The sequence below is a fragment of the Puma concolor genome, chromosome E3 (assembly GCF_028749965.1).
Source record: "Puma concolor isolate L17-30 chromosome E3, mPumCon1.1.hap2, whole genome shotgun sequence".
In the NCBI taxonomy this organism is placed as follows: Eukaryota; Metazoa; Chordata; class Mammalia; order Carnivora; family Felidae; genus Puma; species Puma concolor.
In genome coordinates this window covers 27143550-27162939 of record NC_141682.1, presented here as the reverse complement: position 1 = coordinate 27162939, position 19390 = coordinate 27143550, and the positions used below count along the sequence as shown (strand labels likewise).

The 19390-nt window shown below is 48.2% G+C and overlaps 1 protein-coding gene across 2 annotated transcripts in view; it reads right to left on the bottom strand.

The window, feature by feature from the left end:
- GPRC5B (G protein-coupled receptor class C group 5 member B) overlaps positions 1–19390 on the bottom strand; it is a 51854-nt gene that overhangs the window by 28716 nt on the left and 3748 nt on the right. The window contains exons 2-4 of one of the 2 annotated variants that reach the window (XM_086692940.1): positions 13805–14818; positions 5064–5176; positions 508–3702 (exon numbers count right to left, since the gene is read on the bottom strand). In XM_086692940.1, the coding sequence (XP_086549066.1) occupies positions 3658–3702; positions 5064–5176; positions 13805–14810 (1164 nt within the window). In that variant the 5' untranslated portion in view covers positions 14811–14818 and the 3' untranslated portion in view covers positions 508–3657. Of the gene's footprint in view, positions 1–507; positions 3703–5063; positions 5177–13804; positions 14819–19390 lie in introns of those variants that run through there. The other variant, XM_086692941.1, reaches the window with a different exon arrangement.

Below are 19390 nucleotides of genomic sequence, written 5' to 3'. Positions count from 1 at the left end.
ATTTCTTCAGTGTTTCAGGTGTATTCTTCTGCACCAGCCACCACTAAAATGTACAACAAACTCTGGCTTCCAAGAGATGTTGACATGCTTTAGTTACCAGTTTCCCACTCTGGGCTGCCTTTGCAAAAATCACTATTTAAATTTAAGTCCCAAACCTCTGCAGTGGGTTTTAAGTTGATCTGGTTTTAAGTTACTCATTTCATAAAAAAGACATACTGCCTGCGATCATTTCCAAAGGAGACTGACTCTTAACTCTGACTGTAGATCCAACAAGGTGAGACACTTAAACCCAAACAACAGTAACAAAGGAGGTTTGTTGTCAAGTCCCCAGGATATTATAGAAAAGTTCCTCATTTGATGGGTAAGCTAACTTATTACCCTCATTTGTTCTGGGGCTTGCTGTTATCCAGGATTCCCCCATTCACAATGCCACAGAGTTAGCCTCCAGGCAGATCCGAAAGAAAGCCTAGTAGTTCTACCGAGTGTTTTGACAAGCTACCACACATCTTTAAGTAAATAGTAATGCCTTTATTTTTGTGTTAAGAACAGCATTTTGAAAATAAAACCTATCTGCCCATGCTTTACAACCTTTAAATTTGTAATATTTATATACAGTCATTTATGGTACACATTGATTGTCTTGAAATTTCTTTAACGATTTTTTTTAATAAGTATGCAACAGTCAGCCAGGGGAGGATAAAGGTACATTATAAAACACACATTAATACATTTAATAAATATATATTATCTATCAAAAATGAGCCTTAGCTCTTTATCAATTAATAAAAAGCACCTGCTGAGAACTCCTGTAAGCTGGTATAATCATTGCATCATTGGATTATAAAAGCCACAACGCTCCCTTTCAGTTTGGGGTTTAACTCAGCATTGGCCAACCTAGATCACCCCGAGTTTACACTTGTTCAGTGGGCCCTGACACAATCTGTACTCAAAGCACTGGATCCCCAGAACTTCCCACTTTGTCAGTTCTCTGAGCTGATTCCCTCACTCCCCACCCTCCATATCCAGTGGAGAAATCCAGGATAGAATGACCATTTTCTATTAAAAGGGGGGACGAGAGTGGCTATTATAGTCCCAAAGTGATTTTAATAACCGGACACAGAAAGATTTGTGCTTACAATTAGGTATTTTGATCACAGATGCTGTCCTTCCAGGTTATGTTCCCTCAACAAGTGTTGTTTACATAAATAGATCTTAAACAGAGGTGCTATTTGATTTCGTATTTAAACTTTGCTCCGTGGGGGCAGCTAGTGGCCACAGTCTCTTGGCGAAGAGGTCTCTTTGTACCCTTCAGGTGGAGTCATTAGAAAAATACCCATTCTCTGCTCTCTGCCCTCACTCCCCCCCCGCCCCATTGAGAGGGCATCCAGCCCACTCTCAACCTTAAAGCCAAAATAAGACAAAACCCAGAAGCACGATAACATATCATAGATTTAAAAAGAAAGGGGGGGAGAAAGGTCTCATCAAGTGAGGTTTCCTGTGGCTCGAAGCTGGTTCCATTTTTATGTTGGTGAAACATTACTTTCCCTTTATAGCCATTTATACCATGCTCACCTTCTATGCCCGGACCAAGAACTGAGAGGGGAAACGCTCAGGTGAATTGCTCCCTTCTGCAAGGGAGGGGGGGCTCTTGCAGACGGAATCACTGATGGGATCAGAGAGCTCCAAAGGACTCCAGAGAGCGGGGGTAAGCAACCATTTCCTGGCACGAGAATGTGTAATGCTGTCGTTTTTCACTGGACTGGACCGAGGTGTTTGGAGATTTCTGTATTCTCAGAATCCTGGGACTGCATGCAACCGCCCCCATCCCCACCCCAGGTCCTAGTTTCTTTCCCTCCCTCCCCTCCCCAGTACTCCAGGTTTCCAGTCCACCAATGATGCTCCTCTGAGAGAGGACTGGAATCTGATTCTCTAGAAGCAAGCACATGCTGTGGGCCGGGGTGGGGCTGTTTCCCAAAGGTCAGGTACAGGTGGCATTCTGCTGCCATGCTTTTTCTTCCCCATGCATGGCAACTCAAGGAAGTACGCTGGCTGGAAGGAAAACTCGAAGTTGACCGCATAGGGACTGCCAAATTGGCCTTGTTTACCCCGCTGCTCTGCAAGGTTGCAGGGGGGGAGGGGGACTGTGACGAGGACGGGACACAGCAGAGACTAGGGCCTTGAGAAAAATCAGGTTTATTAAAACAGCTCAGACATATTGGCTTATGAAGAGGTCAGTTCCCCCCCCCCCCCCACCAAACACTAACCTTTTTCATTTTCTTTATAAAGGTTAAAGGCTTATGGGTTGTTTTATAGAAAAAGCAACAGAGTCATTAGCGTAGATGCCAAAGGGCTCACCCTCACTTATACATTTCATGCCATCAGGTTAAAATTCTTTGCTTCGAATCACTGCTAGTGATTATGCTGGCCAAACAGTGCAGAGAACATGGGGCTTTTTAATGGCCGAGATGTTCGAAATGCCAAATAACAAAGGAATGACTTGCTTAGGACGGATGGAAACTATGACAGAAACAATGGGCTTTGAAGAGAATCATTTTCATGGAACTTACAGAAAAACAAGTCAAAAATGCCCCACATACCCTCCAAGACAGCAAGAGCCCCTCAAGTGCTCCACCCCACCCTGGAACTTGCACTCCATCAACGTTTGAGATCGGAGAACTCGCTGCGTGCTAGGCAGCAGCGTGTCCTCTCTCCCCGAGGAGGCCCTGCTACGCGACATCATCACAGAAAATCTGCTGTGGCACCTGCCTTCTGGCCTGCCAGCCCAGGGGGCTGGAAGCTGATGGTCCATCTAAGTTTTTGAAATGAACATGGGAATAAAAGCCTGGGAAAGGGCTCGGGCGGAGGGGGGAAAAGAAACTGCTGCCCCAAGCCGGAATACTGCTGTGACTCCACCAAGCAGGGAGGCGGGCTTGTTTTCCGGCCGTTAACCTGGAGCAGGAGGCCCACAGAGGGCACGGTGGTGGGTCACCACTTTCTAAATGTGATGGTCACTTCAATTCCCAGATAGCCTTCTCTGTATTGGCACATGCCAGGATCCCTCCACCACCACTGGTTGGAAAGCTCACCCCGTGATTCGGTTGGGACTCACCTTGGAATCACACCCACAACTCCTTAACTGCTCCTGACCCCCTGAAACGTGCAAACAGGCAAGCTGATGGAACAGTCCCCATTAGTCCTCTCAACGCAACAGTCATCTCCAAGAGGCCACCTGGGGTCTACTCGCTGGGGAGGGCAATGGTGTGGGGGACCTCCACAACCAACCCACACCAGCCTGGCCCACTGGCTGTGAATCTGGTTCTGTTCTACCCCCAGAGGATGAAACAGTCTGCCCAGCCACATTTTCGAGTGAGCCTAATACTATTTGCAATTAGCTTTGCTTTAGTTTGCAGGGATTGAGGTTGGTTTGGTATTACGTGTTTGTGTGTGTGTGTGGCAGGGGGCGAGAGGGCAGTCAGTGTTAGCTTTTCAGTTCAGCAGTGTTCACATTTACACGAAATCCCCTTGTGCAGGATTTCTAGATCTCCTGGCTGTGAGGCAGCCTTGTTTGGCTACTGTTACTGATTTCTCCCTCAAGAAAGACACAGCCAGGGAATAAAATCGGTAAGAGAGATTCTTATTCTCTGGAACTTAAGTCTTTCACCAGAGGTGTCTTCCAGTGTAACTTGGCGGAGCAGTTGGGATCTGGAAACAAGGATAACACAGCTAAGAACTCTGTGCTTTGCAAAGTCAACATCAAAAACCAATGTGTTAACAATGTGCCAAAGAGAAGTCCCCTTGCTTTCTCCTAATGGGCTGAGTAATTCCCAAGAAAAGCAGCAAGCACTGTGTGTTATATTGCGCTGTTCTTGGGAAGTCATGTCCTTTTTTCTATAATCACGCACCCCTAATGGATGTTTCCTTACCCAGAAACCCCCTTCACTTTCTAAGTCCGGGGTGTATTTATAGACACTGGTCTTGAAGAGACCAGGAGGGCTTAAGAGTGACTGATGGGGCCATTTTCTAACCATATTTATTAAAACACACAGGCCAAATGCTTTTGAGTCAGGCTTTTCTTGGCACCCAATAATAAAACAGCCCAGTGGATGGCAAGGGGTTTTCAGAAAGCAAATCTGTGAGTCTATTTGTCTTTGAGCCTGTTCCAAACCAGTGCAAACCAATGCTTCGCATACCATTCAAAAGGCCAGGAAAACCCGAATTCCCTCCAGAGATCAAAGACCATCCCTGACTTACGTTTAAAAAAAAAAAAAAGGAAAAAAAAAAAAAGCTCAGTTTGAGTTATGGAATTGGCACATGATATAAAGAATGGAAGTCCAATTTACATGTGTAAACTGGTATGCATTGTTTCTGAAAGAAGCATGTAGCTATGTTTGGAAATTAAATGTGGGAATGACAGTGTGTCTTTGGATTGCTGGAGAAACAAAATGATGTAATTCTACGGAGGCAAGATGTAAACAATGACAATTCTGCTGAAGGTCTGTTTGGCATCAGATAGTAAAACCTATTTTTGTGCTCACAGGATAGAAATGATAATCACTCCAATTTCTGAAGACATCTTTTAAGGAGTAGAGGTGGGGGAATCCGGTGCCCAGCTGGGGCAGAGACAGGGGCCTGCAGCAGGCGGCAGAGGGGGGGGGGGGGGTTGGTTACACTAGGTTGGATGTCAGCAAAATCTGTCAGGGTTTCACAACTCTGGGCTTTTCCTAAAAGTCACCTCCCAGGGAGGGAGAGGTACCTTGTGCATAATGAAAGCCAGATAATTCATTGGGTACAAGAGCCCCAAGAAACAGGGATGTTTTCAAATGAATCCACAGACTAAGTTAACTAAGTATAGGTGGGTCTTCCGTGCGTGGAGAAAGGGGATAGAGAGGGAAAGAACAATGGAAGCATTGCATGCATTCTAGCCGCAAGGGGCGTCAACTTGAGCCAGTGTTTTTGCAGGGCCCGTAAGCAGCCCCCACAGAGCGGTGTGTCCCGGTGAAACTGTCCCCCAACACTGACTGCTCTTTAGGCTTCTGGCCAAAACATCACCTCTTGATACTTACGGTCCCTCCATTGAGCACAACGGCCATCTCAGTCGGCTGATACACATTGCTTCTAAACGGAGCGCTGGGTCTGTTTCCCAAGCTGCCATTGCGAAATCCCGCTGTTCGGAGAGCTGAGGGGAGGCGGGAAGCCGCAACACAACACCAAAAAAAAAAAAAAAAAAGAAGAAAAGAAAAAAAAAAGGAAAAAAAAAACAACCCCACAATTTTGTTTTCTTCCCCTGCATCAACACCGTGCTCCCAGCACACATCCCCCACCCCCCTCCCTACTCCTCCCCATTGTCACAAGCCAGATTCAAAACAAAAGTCACAAAGGGGCTTTGTTCTCTGGCTCTCTTGGAGCATGACCCATCTCAGTGGGGTTGGGAAGTTTGTAGAATCCAGGGCCAGGCTGCTGGGGTGGGGGGCAGGGTTTTGAGCCTCTACCAGAGCCCCCCCACCCCCACCCCCAGCCTCTGCAGCCCATGGGCGATAAGGAAGCACCTCTGCATCCCTCAAGGGTTTTCTCTCTCCCCACAAAACGTCATTCATGTCAAGTTCAATACCACACCGTTCAACCCTGTTCACTGTTTCTAGATACATGCAGGCAGACAACCCTAAGAATGTGGACACTGAGTACACAGTAGAGGTCATCTTCATGGGAAAGTGACGGGGGAGAGAACAGAGGGACTCCCAAGGACCAGGGTGGGGTATTTCTAATCAGGAAAAAAGGGAGTGTGGTAGCACAGAGGGCAGAATATGTCAGCACTTTTTAACCTAAGAAAGGTGGGTAAATGGTGTTTCTATTTGCTTTCTGCTTATAGAGATCTAATTTTCCTTTTTTTGTAAAGAAAGCCCCAGTTACACAAAGAAACATGGAAGGGACAAATGCATAAGGCTAAGTTGAAGAAGCCAGTCAGTAAAAGCTGCATACTGTTGTGATTCCAACTCAGATATTCTGCTAAACGCAAAACTATAGAGACAGTGGGAAGACTAATGATTGCCAGGGGCGTCAGGGGTTGGGGGGGGATGCGGTGTGCAGTGAGGAACAGGTGGAGCACAAGGCATTTTTAGGGCCGGGAAACAATTCTATCTGACACTATAATGGTACATAGATGAGATTACCCGTTTGTCCAAATCTATAGAACTGCACAAACAAAAGAGTGAGCTCTAAAATGTAAATGGTGGACTTCAGTTAATAGTAATGTATCAATATTGATTTATCAACTGCAACAAATGTACCACTAATGCAGGCTATTGATAATAGGGGCATGCGGGAACTCCCTGTAGTTCCTGCTCAATTTTTCTGTGAAACTACAACTGCTCTGAAAAACAATCTATTAAAAACTAATGAAGAAGGTAGAGGCACTATAAAAACAAAAGTCCATCTCAGCAGCAACATGGCATTGTCATAATTTTCATTCTCCTTGAAGGCACTAATCTTGCTTTGCTAAGAAAAGCCTCACTTCAGAGTCTGCCCTGAAGGGAGTCACTTGTCTGCCTGAAAAGTAGCGCGAGAACTTGGGGTTTTTACAAATTACTTGAGGCAGGGACCAAAATCACCTTAGCAACATAGTGAACCGTCATAGACTGCCAGCTGGGAGCCAGGCACTGTGTAAAGTACTTTATATATTAACTCATTTAATTTTCATAGCATGATAGGTGCTTTCATTATGTCCACTTTGCATGGGGCACAGAGAAATTAAGTTACTAGCCCAAGGTCCCACTTTTGGAAAGAGGCTACACGAGCATTCAAACCCAGGCAGGGAATCTTTTTTGGTTTTTGTTTGTTTAAGTTCATTTACTTATTTTTGAGAGAGACAGAGACATGTGAAGAGGGGAGGGGCAGAGAGAGGAAGACAGAGAGAGAGAATCCCAAACAGAGCAACCAAGAGTCAGACACTCATTTCCAGGTTGGGGCACCTGGGTAGCTCAGTTGGTTAAGTGTCCAGCTCTTGGTTTTAGCTCAAGTCATGATCTCATGGTTTGAGGGATGAAGCCCCATGTTGGGCACTGCACTGACAGCACAGAGCCTGCTTGAAATTCTCTCCCTCTCTCTCTGTGCTCCTCCCCTGCTCTATCTCTCAAAATAAATAAACTTAAAAAAAAAAAAGTCGGATGCTTAACTGACTAAGCCACCCAGGCGCCCTGAGAATCTGTGTTCTTAACGCCATACTGGCTCCAAATACTGTTTTTAACCATCACATTCAGTTACCTGGAAGCAACTTTTTAAGAGAGAGAGAGGGAAAGAAAGAACTCAAGCTAGGGAGAGGGGCAGAGGGAGAGACAGAGAGACAGAATCTTAAGCAGGCTCGATGCTCAGCGCAGAGCCTGACATGGGGCTGGATCCCACGACTTTGGTATCACGACCTGAGCGGAAACCAAGAGTCAGATACTCAACTGACTGAGCCACGCAGGGGCCCCAGAAGCAACTTAAACTTAAGTGACAGCTCAGCCCAAGCTGGACCGAAGAAACTGAGGTAGGGTGAACAAATGTTCCCAGACATAGATACGCCAGTGTTTGCTTTAACGTCTCCCTCCACGCCTTCAAGCAGCTCATTATGCGTGAGCTGAGCACGGAGGTACCTTACCCAGGAAGTAGAGAAGGGGGAGCCAGGGAGCGGCATCAGAGGACTCTTACTAGTCTCAACTCCTAGCCGATACCTGCTGGAAGAGAGGGAACACCAAACAGCACTGCTCTCCTGATAATGCAGAGAACCGGCCAGCTGCGGTGGGAGAATCTGGCCCCAACACATTTCCTCCAAGAAACAAAGGCTCGACTCTACTGGCCATCTGTGGGGTGCCTCAGCCCAAGGGCTCCTCTCTGTAGTAGTTATTTGTGGTTCTCCTCTGGTAAACATCCCTCCCACATTCTGAGTGTTGGCTACGACTGCCTTCTACCCTGGCCTGAGGTTGGCATGTGACTTCAACCTGCCCAATAAGTTCCAATCAAAGTTAACTCTGGGATTTTTGCTCAAGCATCCTGGGAAATGGTCCTCTTTTCCACTGGGACTCTGTGCAAGCCCAGAGTTTGGGGCTGTCATCATGCTAACAGGGCCAAGACATGGAGAAAGACCAACTGTAGTCATCACTCACGTCTCTGTGATCTAATGATTCCTGAAGCCTGATTCGCAGTACATTAGTGTTTTGCTGTTGTTGTTATTTTGTTTTGTTTTTGCTGAAGCCAGTTCAAATCAGATTTTTTATTGCTTGCAATGTCAAGTGTCCCAACTAACACCCCACTCTGACCTGGGTCAGCTGTGAAAGACAAGCAGGGCTCATCCATAAGAGTGTCCCCACAGGAATCTAAGTTTACAGGCTGAATGCCGGCTTTCTCTTGCCCAGACTCTGAAAGTGAGGCTAGATTGGCCCTCCCCTAAAAGCTGATTTCAGGGCCTTCCATTAGGAAGCTAAGAGTCAGAGTTTAAATAGCCCTTCATCCTAATGAGATCTGAGAGCCCAAATCCCCCAAAAGAAAGAACACTTTTCTTTACTGCTCCTTTGAAAGGTGAACATTTAATATGCCTTGTTAACACTTTCCCAGATGTGATCTGAGGTGCTACATCCTTCAGTGCATTTTAATCTTTTATCACATACCTCATGCCTTGTTGATACTTATTAATAAGCGAGAGGCTGATGAAGTGGTATCTACCTAGGGTCTCATTTTGGGGAAGGAAATACAGAAGCTGAGGGCACTGGGACTTGACCTGCAAGGAAAGAGAGCCCAAAAGGCTGGCTGGCTAAAATTCAAAAGAAACAGGGCTAACTGTAGCTCCTAGGCAAGGCCCTTTGTGGGGCCTGGTTCCCTAAAATACAAGCTGGCTGAGGTCAGCACTAAAGACAACAGCTGTTCTCACAGTGACAAGGAAGCATACCCAGATGTTCCCCAGCCAGCAAAGCAAGCGTTTCTAGAACAAAGGCAATCCTAGCCAGGACTCCAATTTAGTCTATGTGAACTTTGCCCGGGGCTCACCCTGCCTGGTCCCATTGGTCCCAGGTGAATTCTGGTGGACACACATTTGGGATGATCCAAAACAGGGCTATTAAAACTAAGTCTGACAACATCCAAGGTTGGGGAAGAAGTGGGGAAACAGGAATGGGGCTCTCATGAGTTATTAAGCCGGGGGAGGGGGAAGACAGTAAATTAGTTTAACTTCTGGGGGGCCATTTGGCTGTATATATGAAGATTTAGAGACTCTTTTATGCATGTCTAGGAATTTTTTTTAAGTTAATTGATCATGGGCCCAGAGGTGAATGTTCACTGCAGCATTACTTATACGGAAAGCCAGAAACAAGTGGAATGAATATGCATCAGCAGAGGATGAGAAAAGTAAACGATTGTGCCTAATGGGAAGCTCGGCATCATGAAAAGGATACTATGCTCCGCAGTCACTGGCCTGGAAGGGCCTCTGTCCCTGAGACAATGCTGATTTAAGCAAGCACACTGCAGAACACTGCATACATTGGTGGCTACATCTGTGAGTCACTTGGAGAGCTCAAAAAACCTAAGCCCAAACAGACTTATCCAATCAGAACAAGGGAGCAGGCCCTGGTAATTTTTTTGAGCTGCCCAAGTGATTCTATCGTACAGCTAGGTTAAGAACCGCTCTATGGGATTGTCTCGTGTGTGTGTGTGTGTGTGTGTGTGTGTGTGTGTGTGTGTGAAAGAGAGTGGGAGGGAGGGAGGGAGAGAGACAGACTGTGTGTGTTCACTGAGAGATGTCTGGCAAGATGGGAGCAGTCAGCAGCAGCTCCCTTTGGGCAATGGGATTCTGAACAATTTTTGTTATTTTTACTTGCTGAAACTTCTACATGATTATTGTTGGTTTTTGTCATCAAAAAGGAATAATAAAGCTATTTTGTTTTGGAAAAGAAAGAGGTGACAGAAAGACAACTCACTTGGCTTGGGAATGTGTCAGAGCGTGAAATAGAGGAGGGTGTGACGTACCCCTAGACCCCTCATCACCAATGTGCCAGGCCTGATACTATTGGTACCGACCTGGGTCCCAGATACCTTTGTCCCTGGATCTTACGTACATATGAAGTACTGGCTGCATTTTCACAAGAAAAGATGCATGTAGTAGAGAACCAACATCCCCCCTCTTCCCTGCTCTTATAGTGTGAGCTTGAACAAGTTGCCCGATATTCCTGGACATCAGTTTCCTGCTCTATAAAATGGGGGACTGATAAACCCTGTATCCTCAAGGCACAAAGTTGTCCAGGCACATCAGTAAGATAAGGGCCACTCAAGTGCTTCGAGAAGAGAGGAGTATTCTTTTTTTTTTAGATACTGATTTGTTTGTTTTGAGAGAGCGAGCATGAATGGGGGAGACAGGCAGAGGGAAAGAGAGAGAGAATCTTAATCAGGCTCCACGCTCAGCACAGAGCCTGATGCAGGGCTTGATTTCATGATTGTGAGATCATGACCTGAGCCGAACTCAAGAGTTGGATGCTTAACTGAGCCACACAGGTGCCCTGAGAGATGAGTAATTCTGTGGTAGACTAATCAGGCATGTGGCCTCTGGATCCAGCCTGTGTGGACTCAAACCCTGGCTCTGCCTCTTAGGCAAGATGTGTAGACTTTCTGTGCGTCAGTGTCCTATCTGCAAAATGGACCTCAGTGGGTTATTGTAGGGATTAAATGAGATTAGCCACTAAAATGCTCAGAATGGCACCTGGTCCATGGTAAACACCTACTAAGGTTAAATGTTCTTATTTTTGAAGACCCCAATGCTTGGGTAGTTCTAGCATCTCTGTTTTATTACAAGTAAACTAGACCATCAGGTTCAACAACACTGAGTCTTAACCATCTGGGGTTCGCAGACAGCTTTGAGAATCTGACAAAGTGACAGACAAAAATTCCCCAATGAATGTACAAAAATGTACATCCATTTCAGGAGTTCTTATTACCTTTGAGGTCCAAGGGGAGTCTATGGGTCTCATATAAAGAGGATCCTGTTCCAGGAGGAGCCAGGGAAGAGGTGGCTCCACCAGGACCCCACGAATTAGCCAGGTTCCTGACCTCTGCTTATCACATTCCCTGGAGAGCCCTCTGGGCTCCCAGTTATTATCCCCATCCTGACTCCTATCTTTTCCTGGTAACATGGTGAACCAGTGCCACCAGAGCTGACACTCCTGCTAAATCCTTTGACAAACATGGGCTTGCTGGCCTGAGGCTTTCTAGGAAGAATGAAACAGCTCTGATAAATACCACACCAGGGTTTCCAGCCCTGTCCACAGGTGGGGCCTCCCTCCAGAGGGTCTGGCCAGGAGTCGGGGGTACAGATGAAGCTGGGCACATCCAGGTGGGGAGGAGGGCACTGGGTGGCCTTGGAGGACCTGATGGTTCGATGTGCTTCCCCCTGCCTGCAGGGCACAGGCAGGCTGCCTTTAGCACTCAACCCAGAAAAGTAGACTCTGCAATACAGCTGGCTGGTGAACATTGCCCAGGTACCTTGGTGAGCATCACTGAAAAGGGGACTGTGACCATCTGGAATGGGCCATCTCCCAGCTGTATGTCCTTGGGCAAGTGACTGAACCTCTTAGAGTCTCCACTTAATTCATCTATAAGGTGGAGATAGTAATGGGACCTATCTCAGTGGGTGGAGGTGAGGCCTAAAGAGAAAACAGAGGTTAAGGCCTTAGAATAGTGCCTGGCACATAGTAAATGCTCAATAAACAACGACTATACTAGGTAATAATTACTACTGCTGCTGCTGCTGCTACTACTATTAATGCTGTCATTATTACTATTATTATTATAGCCCCTGATAAATCTTCAGGTAACTGAGAAAAGGCAATTTTATTTAATTTCAAGTGCTGGGAACTTAGCCGACTCACTTGAAGTAATGACTCTAAGAAATACTTCTGAAGCATCTATAGGGGCTCTGAGTGCCTGCATCACATCCTCTAGGCCCACCTCTGAATCCCGCCACAGCAGTGTGGACAGTCCTGGGTACCCAGACAGCCTCCACCTCTAGTGCCCACTAAATCTCTGCTTTTGTGCCTCAGAAGCCAATGGAACTTATGTAGCCAGAGTAGTGGGAGATGTGACAATGAGAGTAGGAGACCGAGGACACACATGAGGGTGAGTGATGGAGGAACTGGTGGCAGATGCTACAGGCTCCAGATTTCAAAGATCAAGTCTGAGGCTTGTTCTACATGCATCCCTGGCAGGACCGAGTCCCAGCTGCCCACAGCAGTGACCAACATATTGATCTACTTGTTTGGGCATTTCTGCCTTCTTGGTCTCGTTATCCGTCCCTCTCCCTTGCAGGGAACACTTCCTGGGTAAGACAGCTGTACCCAAGTCTTGGGCTTTGCTTTCAGGGGAACCCAAACAAGATACACATCCAGCATGCCAGGTCCTGGGGGAGACCCTCAGCATGTGACACTCAGTATGTTACTTTTCACAACTCGAGAGGTACATTCTCTCATTGTCTGTATTTTACAGATGAGAAAAACAGGTTCAGAGAGGTAAAGCAATTTGCTTAAAGCCACACATCGAGGAAGTACAAAGGCAGGATTTGAATCCAGACATCTGACTCCAGGGCCCAATTCATACACTCGTGATGACGAAAGTGGGGAGGAGACACAAGCGTTGCTCCCAATATCCCCTGCATCCGTCTAGCACCTGGACTACAAACTCAAACACTTCCAGGTAGCCAGAGAATTAATGTTAATATGTTACAGTGGCTGGGTTAGGGGCAACAGGGAGTGGTGGGGAGTGTGGTAAACACAAAGTGGATCCCCATGTAAAGGAGCAGCCACTTGGACTGCTTGCATAATTTAAGTATTGTAAATAATATTGCATAAACATAGGGGTGCATATATCCCTTCCAACTAGTGTTTTCATATTCTTTCGGTAAATAGCCAGGAGTGCAATTACTGGATCATAGGGTAATTCTATTTTTAATTTTTTGAGGAACCTCCATACTGTCTTCCACAGTGGCAGCCCAAGTGTCCCTCAGTAGATGAATGTATAAAGAACACGTGTATGTATACAATGGAATATTACTCAGCCATAAAAAAGAATGAAATCTTGCCATTTGCAACAACATGGGTGGATCCAGAGAGTAGAATGCTAAGTCAATGCAATACTGCATGATTTCACTCTTATGTAGAATGTAAGAAACAAAACAAACGGAAAAACAAAAACAGACTCTTAACTATAGAGAACAAACCAGAGGGGAGGTGGGTAGAGGTGGGAGGGTGGGTAGCATAGTTGAAGGGGATTAAGAGTACCCTTGTCCTGATGAGCACTGAGCAATTATTCGGAGCTGTTGAATCACTGTATTGTGCCCCTGGGACTAATATAACACTGCCATGTTAACTACACTGGAATTAAAAACAAACAAACAAAAAAAAGGAGCAGCCACAACTCGTGAGAGGTCGGGCCTTCCTGCACACACCGTCCATCAGCTCCAGACAATCGTTGCCAGGTGGGAATGTCGACCCAGCATTGCCAGAGCTGACTTTTCAAAAGAGGTGAGAAACCTGGGTTTTATATTTAAATAAGTTGGCAATTGATAGGAAAACATGCTAAATAAAAACCCATCTCTGGGCCAGTTTTATTTAGCACAGGAGCCAATGTTTGTGGGCTCCCATCTGCCAGGACACTGCCCTCCCCCACCCACCCCCACCCTCCCCCCAACCCCCGCCCGGATCACCCATCCCCACTGGAGAGAAAGAAGGGAGTCCTTCTGGGGCAAATGGCCCCAGAGGCCACCCCGCGCCAGGGGGTGGGGTGGCGATCACGTTACCTGCGTTGTGTTCATCCATGGAGAAGGCCTTGTTCTCCATGTAGGTCCGCGGCAGCTGCACATCCTCCTCAAACGCCGTCTCCCGCATCCTCGGCTGCGACGTGTCGAAGTAGTTGGGCGTGTTCTCCTGCGGGGCCGGCAGAATGGTGCAGTGGATTTCAGGGATGGCATGGAAGATGACGAAGACCCAGCCGCTGGCCACCAGTGTGATGGCCAAGGTGGGGTCGCCCCAGGCGTCTCCCTGCCGCAGCTCCGCATTGCCAAAGAGGTACATGGTCATCCAGGCCACCCAGATGAGCACAGAGAGGAAGGCCGTGACCAGAATGCAGGCCCCGTTCTGCTTCCACTTCTTGAACTTGCCGCACAGCGTGAAGAGGGCCAGCCCCAGGGCCGCCACAAGCAGTACCATGTCGTAGATGAGGGCCATTACAAAGTCCATGGGCTCGTAAGCGCAGGCCGGCTTCGCGTCGCGCAGCACGGTCAGCACCAGCCACTCGATGGCGATGATGACCTGCACGAGCATCAGGCACAGCGCCACGCCCACCAGCTGCCAGCCGGATGGGCTCTTGCCGTGGCGCACCAGCCTCCGCACACGCCACGCCTGGCTCAGTAGGCAAGAGAAGCAGAGCGCGAAGAGGACGCCCCAGAGGAACCTGCGGACCGAGCAGATAGTCTCGTCCTCCCGGATGATGAAGGCGAACGTCAGCCCGAAGAGGCCCAGGGTCCCCAGGAGGAAGAGGAAGTGGAGGCCCACGGGGTCCTTCTTCTCCTTGTCCTTGATAAATGGCAGCCGCACCAGCAGGATGAGCATCAGGAGCAGCGTGATCAGGGCGCCTGCCCCGGCCACCGCCTCCACCACGATGCCCCAGATGGTGTCCAGGTCGCAAAGGGACACGTACTGAGGGAGGAGATCCAATCCGCAGCCCCGGGACGTGCTTGAGTTCTCAGAAGCCCCGGAGGCAATTACGAAGAGCAGGAGGAAGGCGAGCACCTGGTGGGTTCTCATCTTTCCCTCTGACACCAGAAATGTTCCAGAATATTGAGGATAGAGGAGATGTTTGGAGGGAGAAAAAGACCAGTTCACTGTCAGATTCCCACTTTCCTGACTTCTTTAAGACCCACCTCCTTTCAAACCTGCTAGCCCATAAGTTACCTCTGACAGGTCAGAAAAAGGCACCCCTTTCTCCAGACAGCACAGCCCCTGGGGTGGGGGTGGGGTGCACGACCCGGATTTCAGCTCCCATCTGCTGCTTTGGTCTGGCACAGTGAACAATCATGAATCATCATTGCTAGTGGTTGGAGAAGAGAGTGAGAGAGAGATTCACTCTCTCTGTATACTCTTTTGTATTCTTTGATTTTTATATTCTGTGCTGTGTCTGACCTCTTCAAAAATAAGGGAATGAAAGCAAAACTTTAAAGAGACAGCCATGAACCCAGCACTGTGCTGAGAATGGTATGTACTGCCTCCTTTCAGTCTCTCAATGGTAACGGCTAATATTTACCCATGACTCACTCGAAGCCAGGCACTAGGCACATCCAGTCCTTACCCTGGTGACAAAACAGGGTCTCCAAGGGGTTAGGATACTCGCCCAAGCTCCTAGAAGCATGCCCTCATTTCCAACATGCCATATCCAATATGAACTATCTTCCTGGGATCCCCCTCTCCCTCTGCCCTCACACCTCCCCCAAAGGTCACCAGGGAACCCATCCTCACTGCACCTCCATCCCTCCCTCCCCAGGTGCTTGCAGGATTCCCCTTGGTACTCTTTCTGGACTCCCCACAGCAGCCATGGCAAATGGGCTTAACCCAAGTCCCATCTTGCCCCTCCTGCTCCTTCTGCTTAAACACTCTTGACCCCTTGAGTGGAAAACTGCACCCCCCCCCCACCTCCCTGACCATGTCACCCTCTGAGACCTTGGCCAAGGTCACAGCCCCATCCCTCTTCACCAGAGCCTGTCTATTTCTTTCTTTGCTCTAATCATCTCTGTATTTTTTTTTCTTCCCTGTCTACTTTGTTTCTCTCATTCTTTTTCCTCTTTTCCCTGCCTTTCTCCACTTCAAGATGCAGGAGGACACAGACACTGTCTAGGTCATCACGGTAGACCAGGGTTTCTCAACTTTGGGGTCACTGACATTCTGGGCCAACCATTCTTTGCTGTGAGGGCCGTCCTGTGCATTGTGGGATGTTCAGCAGTGCCCTTGGCTTCTATCCACTAGATGGGTGCCCGTGGCACACCCACTCCCCCAACTGTGACAACCCCAAAATCTTTTGACGTTGCCAAATGTCCCATGGGGGTGGGGATGCAAGATCGCTGGGATGAACACCACTGGTGTAGACTGAAGCACCAGCACACAGTGCTGGCACAAAATAGATGCTTAGTAAATGTTGAATGAACGACAGACTTATTCACCAGGACCCTATCCTCTACCCCACTGGCACCAGCTCTTGCTTTTGGAGGGAGCCTGGCCTTCACAGAAAGCCATGGCCTACACAGCTGTGCTCTCTTGGTCATTTCCAGGGGGCTCAGGCTGGACCTACCACCTTGGCTGCACATGAGTGAGGCTATAACCAGCCACCTCCAGCCACCTCCAGCTCATCCCTGGGGCTTCCTTAAGTAAATGCAGTATCGACTTCCCTCTCTCTCTCTCTCTCTTTCTGCTCTTTTATGGGATCCCATGAGCAGCACTGATCCTGCCTTGGCCATGAAGCCATTGACTGGGATAAATTATTGATGACACTGGATGAGGAGCCTGGTGCTATACGGATCGTCACCTTTGCCTATAGATGAGAGAAGGCAGGCTCAGAACAGAAGGCATCTGGCAAGAGATGCTTCTTTTTTTTTTTTTTTTTTTAATGTTTATTTATTTCTGAGACAGAGACAGAGCATAAGTGGGGGAGGGGCAGAGAGAGAGGGAGACAGAATCTGAAGCAGGCTCAGATTCTCAGGTCGCTCGAACGACTGAGCCAGCCAGGTGCCCCATGGCAAGAGATGTTTCTTAAATGCATCCCAGCATCCCACCCAAGCAAATTAGGGGTGAGGATGCACGCCAGAGGCTGGCAGTCAGACTCATGGTCCGGCCCCTATTCATCCAGCCAATTAACTTCCCTTTTTGTATTAAGCCAGTTTGAGCTGGGTTTGTGTTCCTTGCCAACAAAGAAGTTCTATTATTCCTCCCACATCATGTGGCCCCCCTTCTTCCAGGATGTCCTCCCTCCCCAACATCTAGGCATGTGGATGCAACCAATGGCAGCCAGGCGTTTTAGTGGGATCCAGCTGTCTCAAGTGGGATTATTATTATTGTCAAGGATGCCCATGAGGGGACAGCCACCCCACTCTACAGAACAATGTCTAGGATGATCTGGACGGCTACACACTGCCTCAGTATGAAGCAGAGTCTGGCTCATGTAGGATTTCTGTGGGATTCAGAATTGCCCTCCAGAGTTTTCTATTTTGCCATAGTGACAATGACAGTAACTAACTCTTAGTGCTTGCAACACTGTAGGCACACTTTTATGAACTTCACATATAGTAATGACTTATAATCTGCACAGTGACGTTACGAGGCAAGTACTATTACTATTTCCATTTTACAGGAAATAAAACATGGAGTTCAGCTGGCTTGTTCGAGGTCACACAGCTAGAAAGTGGTGGAGCCAGGAGGCAAACAATTGTACTATTGTTACTTGGGCTTCTTATGACAGACCAGGGCTCTAGAAATGTCACCTGGTGAGGGAGCCCTTTGCTGGCCAGTCTGTCTAAATTAGGTCCTTCCTGCCTCCCTTAAGCTCTATGCCAGTACTTTTGATTTTCATCTTTGTAGCATGTGCCATAATTTCCAAATATTTTGTTACCCTTTTGGTCTGTTTCCCCCCTCTCCCATGTCCAAGCCCTTGTTTGTCTTGTTCTGCACAGACTCTAGTACTTGGCACATGGGCAGGGCTCACAACCCAGCTGCTGGATAAATATGGATGAATGGATAAATATGGTCTCAAACAGGGGTGCCTGGGTGGCGGAGTCAGTTAAGTGTCCGACTTTGGCTCAGATCATGATCTCACGGTTCATGGGTTTGAGCCCCGTGTCGGGCTCTGTGCTGACAGCTCAGAGCCTGGAGCCTGCTTTGGATTCTGTGTCTCCCTCTCTCTCTGTCCCTCCCCTGCTTGCATTCTGTCTCTCTCAAAAATAAATCAACATTAAAAAAAAATTTTTTTTAAGTATATGGTCTCAAACCGTCATGTGACCCCAGTAGGGCAGATGTTCTTATTGCTGTCTTACAGAGGAAAGAACTGACGGTCTGAGAGGGTTAAGTCAAAGTTTCATCCTCAGACTGCCAACAGCAGCAGTGTCGCCTGGGAGCTTGCTAGAAATGCAGAATCGCAGAGGGTGGGCCTAGCCCCCTGTGTTTCAACAAGCCCCTGCAGCAAGCTCCAAGTGTGTTCAGATGACTGGGCACACGGAGGGCTGAGAAGCTCAGACATACATGCAGCAGGGTAAGCCAGGACCCACGGCCCCAGTACATTCTGCCTCACCAACCCTGCCAGAGAGCAAGCGGGAGGCACCCACTGTCAGGATGCACCCCATTCAGCTGCATCAGCCACTTAGTGCTTCCTCCCCCCCCCCCCCCCCCCCCCCCCCCGACTCTGCATCCCCGCCCCAGGAAAAGAGCAGTGCTCCAGGAATCCCAAACTGAACAATGCCAGATTAGAGGTTTCAAGTCAGCCGCAGGCAAGGCTGATTGGGACGGGATGAATATATGGCAACAGACCCATGGGATGGAGGCGTGCAGCTCCTCAAAAGGAGTAATGAACAAATGTGAGCGACTGCACAAGCCTCGGCTCACATACTAATTACCTTTGCTGCCAGCCGGGCTCCCAGAAATGTGACTCATTCAGAGGCCCTTAAATACACTATCTCTCTCTCTGTGTCACACACACACACACACACTCTCTCTCTCTCTCTGTCCACCACCCCCACCTGCAGAGGGGCCAGAAGCCTCTGGCAGGTGGTGGAGGAACACGCTCCATTTCTCCATCTCTCCACGAGCTGGGGCCTGTAAAGGCTGGAAAGAATGCAGGCAAGTTTCCTTGCGTGAGAAAGGACAGCGCTGCCTGCCTGAAGGCCACATTCAGGGCTGGTTCTCCCAGCCCCGATCCCCATCAAGCAGGGTGAACTGCTGAGTGAGGTCTTCTGGTTTCAAGTCCTGCCCTTGCCACTTGCTGGTACCTGGTGACCCTGGGTGGCTGATTGAACCTATCTTGCCTCAGTTTTCCTCATGTGCAAAATAGGGGCGTTAACAGTACCCAATATGTGGTTGTGAAGATTAAAATAGTAGGTTTTAGGACAGTAGTTGACACAGGGTATGCTGTCTGTTAAATAAATAGAAATGGTTGGTAAATATTCCTTCAACTGAGGTTATGAACTTTCCTGACTGCTTTTCCAGGAGGAGCAGTTGCCATGGAGATGGGGGAAGAAGGGGGTTCACCCAAGTGTTTATCCACGACTGGTTTCCAGCCTTCCCCATCATGCCAAGCAAAGAGATCCCTGAGTAGAAGGGGAGATATCTTTGGTAGTAGTCTACCCTAAGAA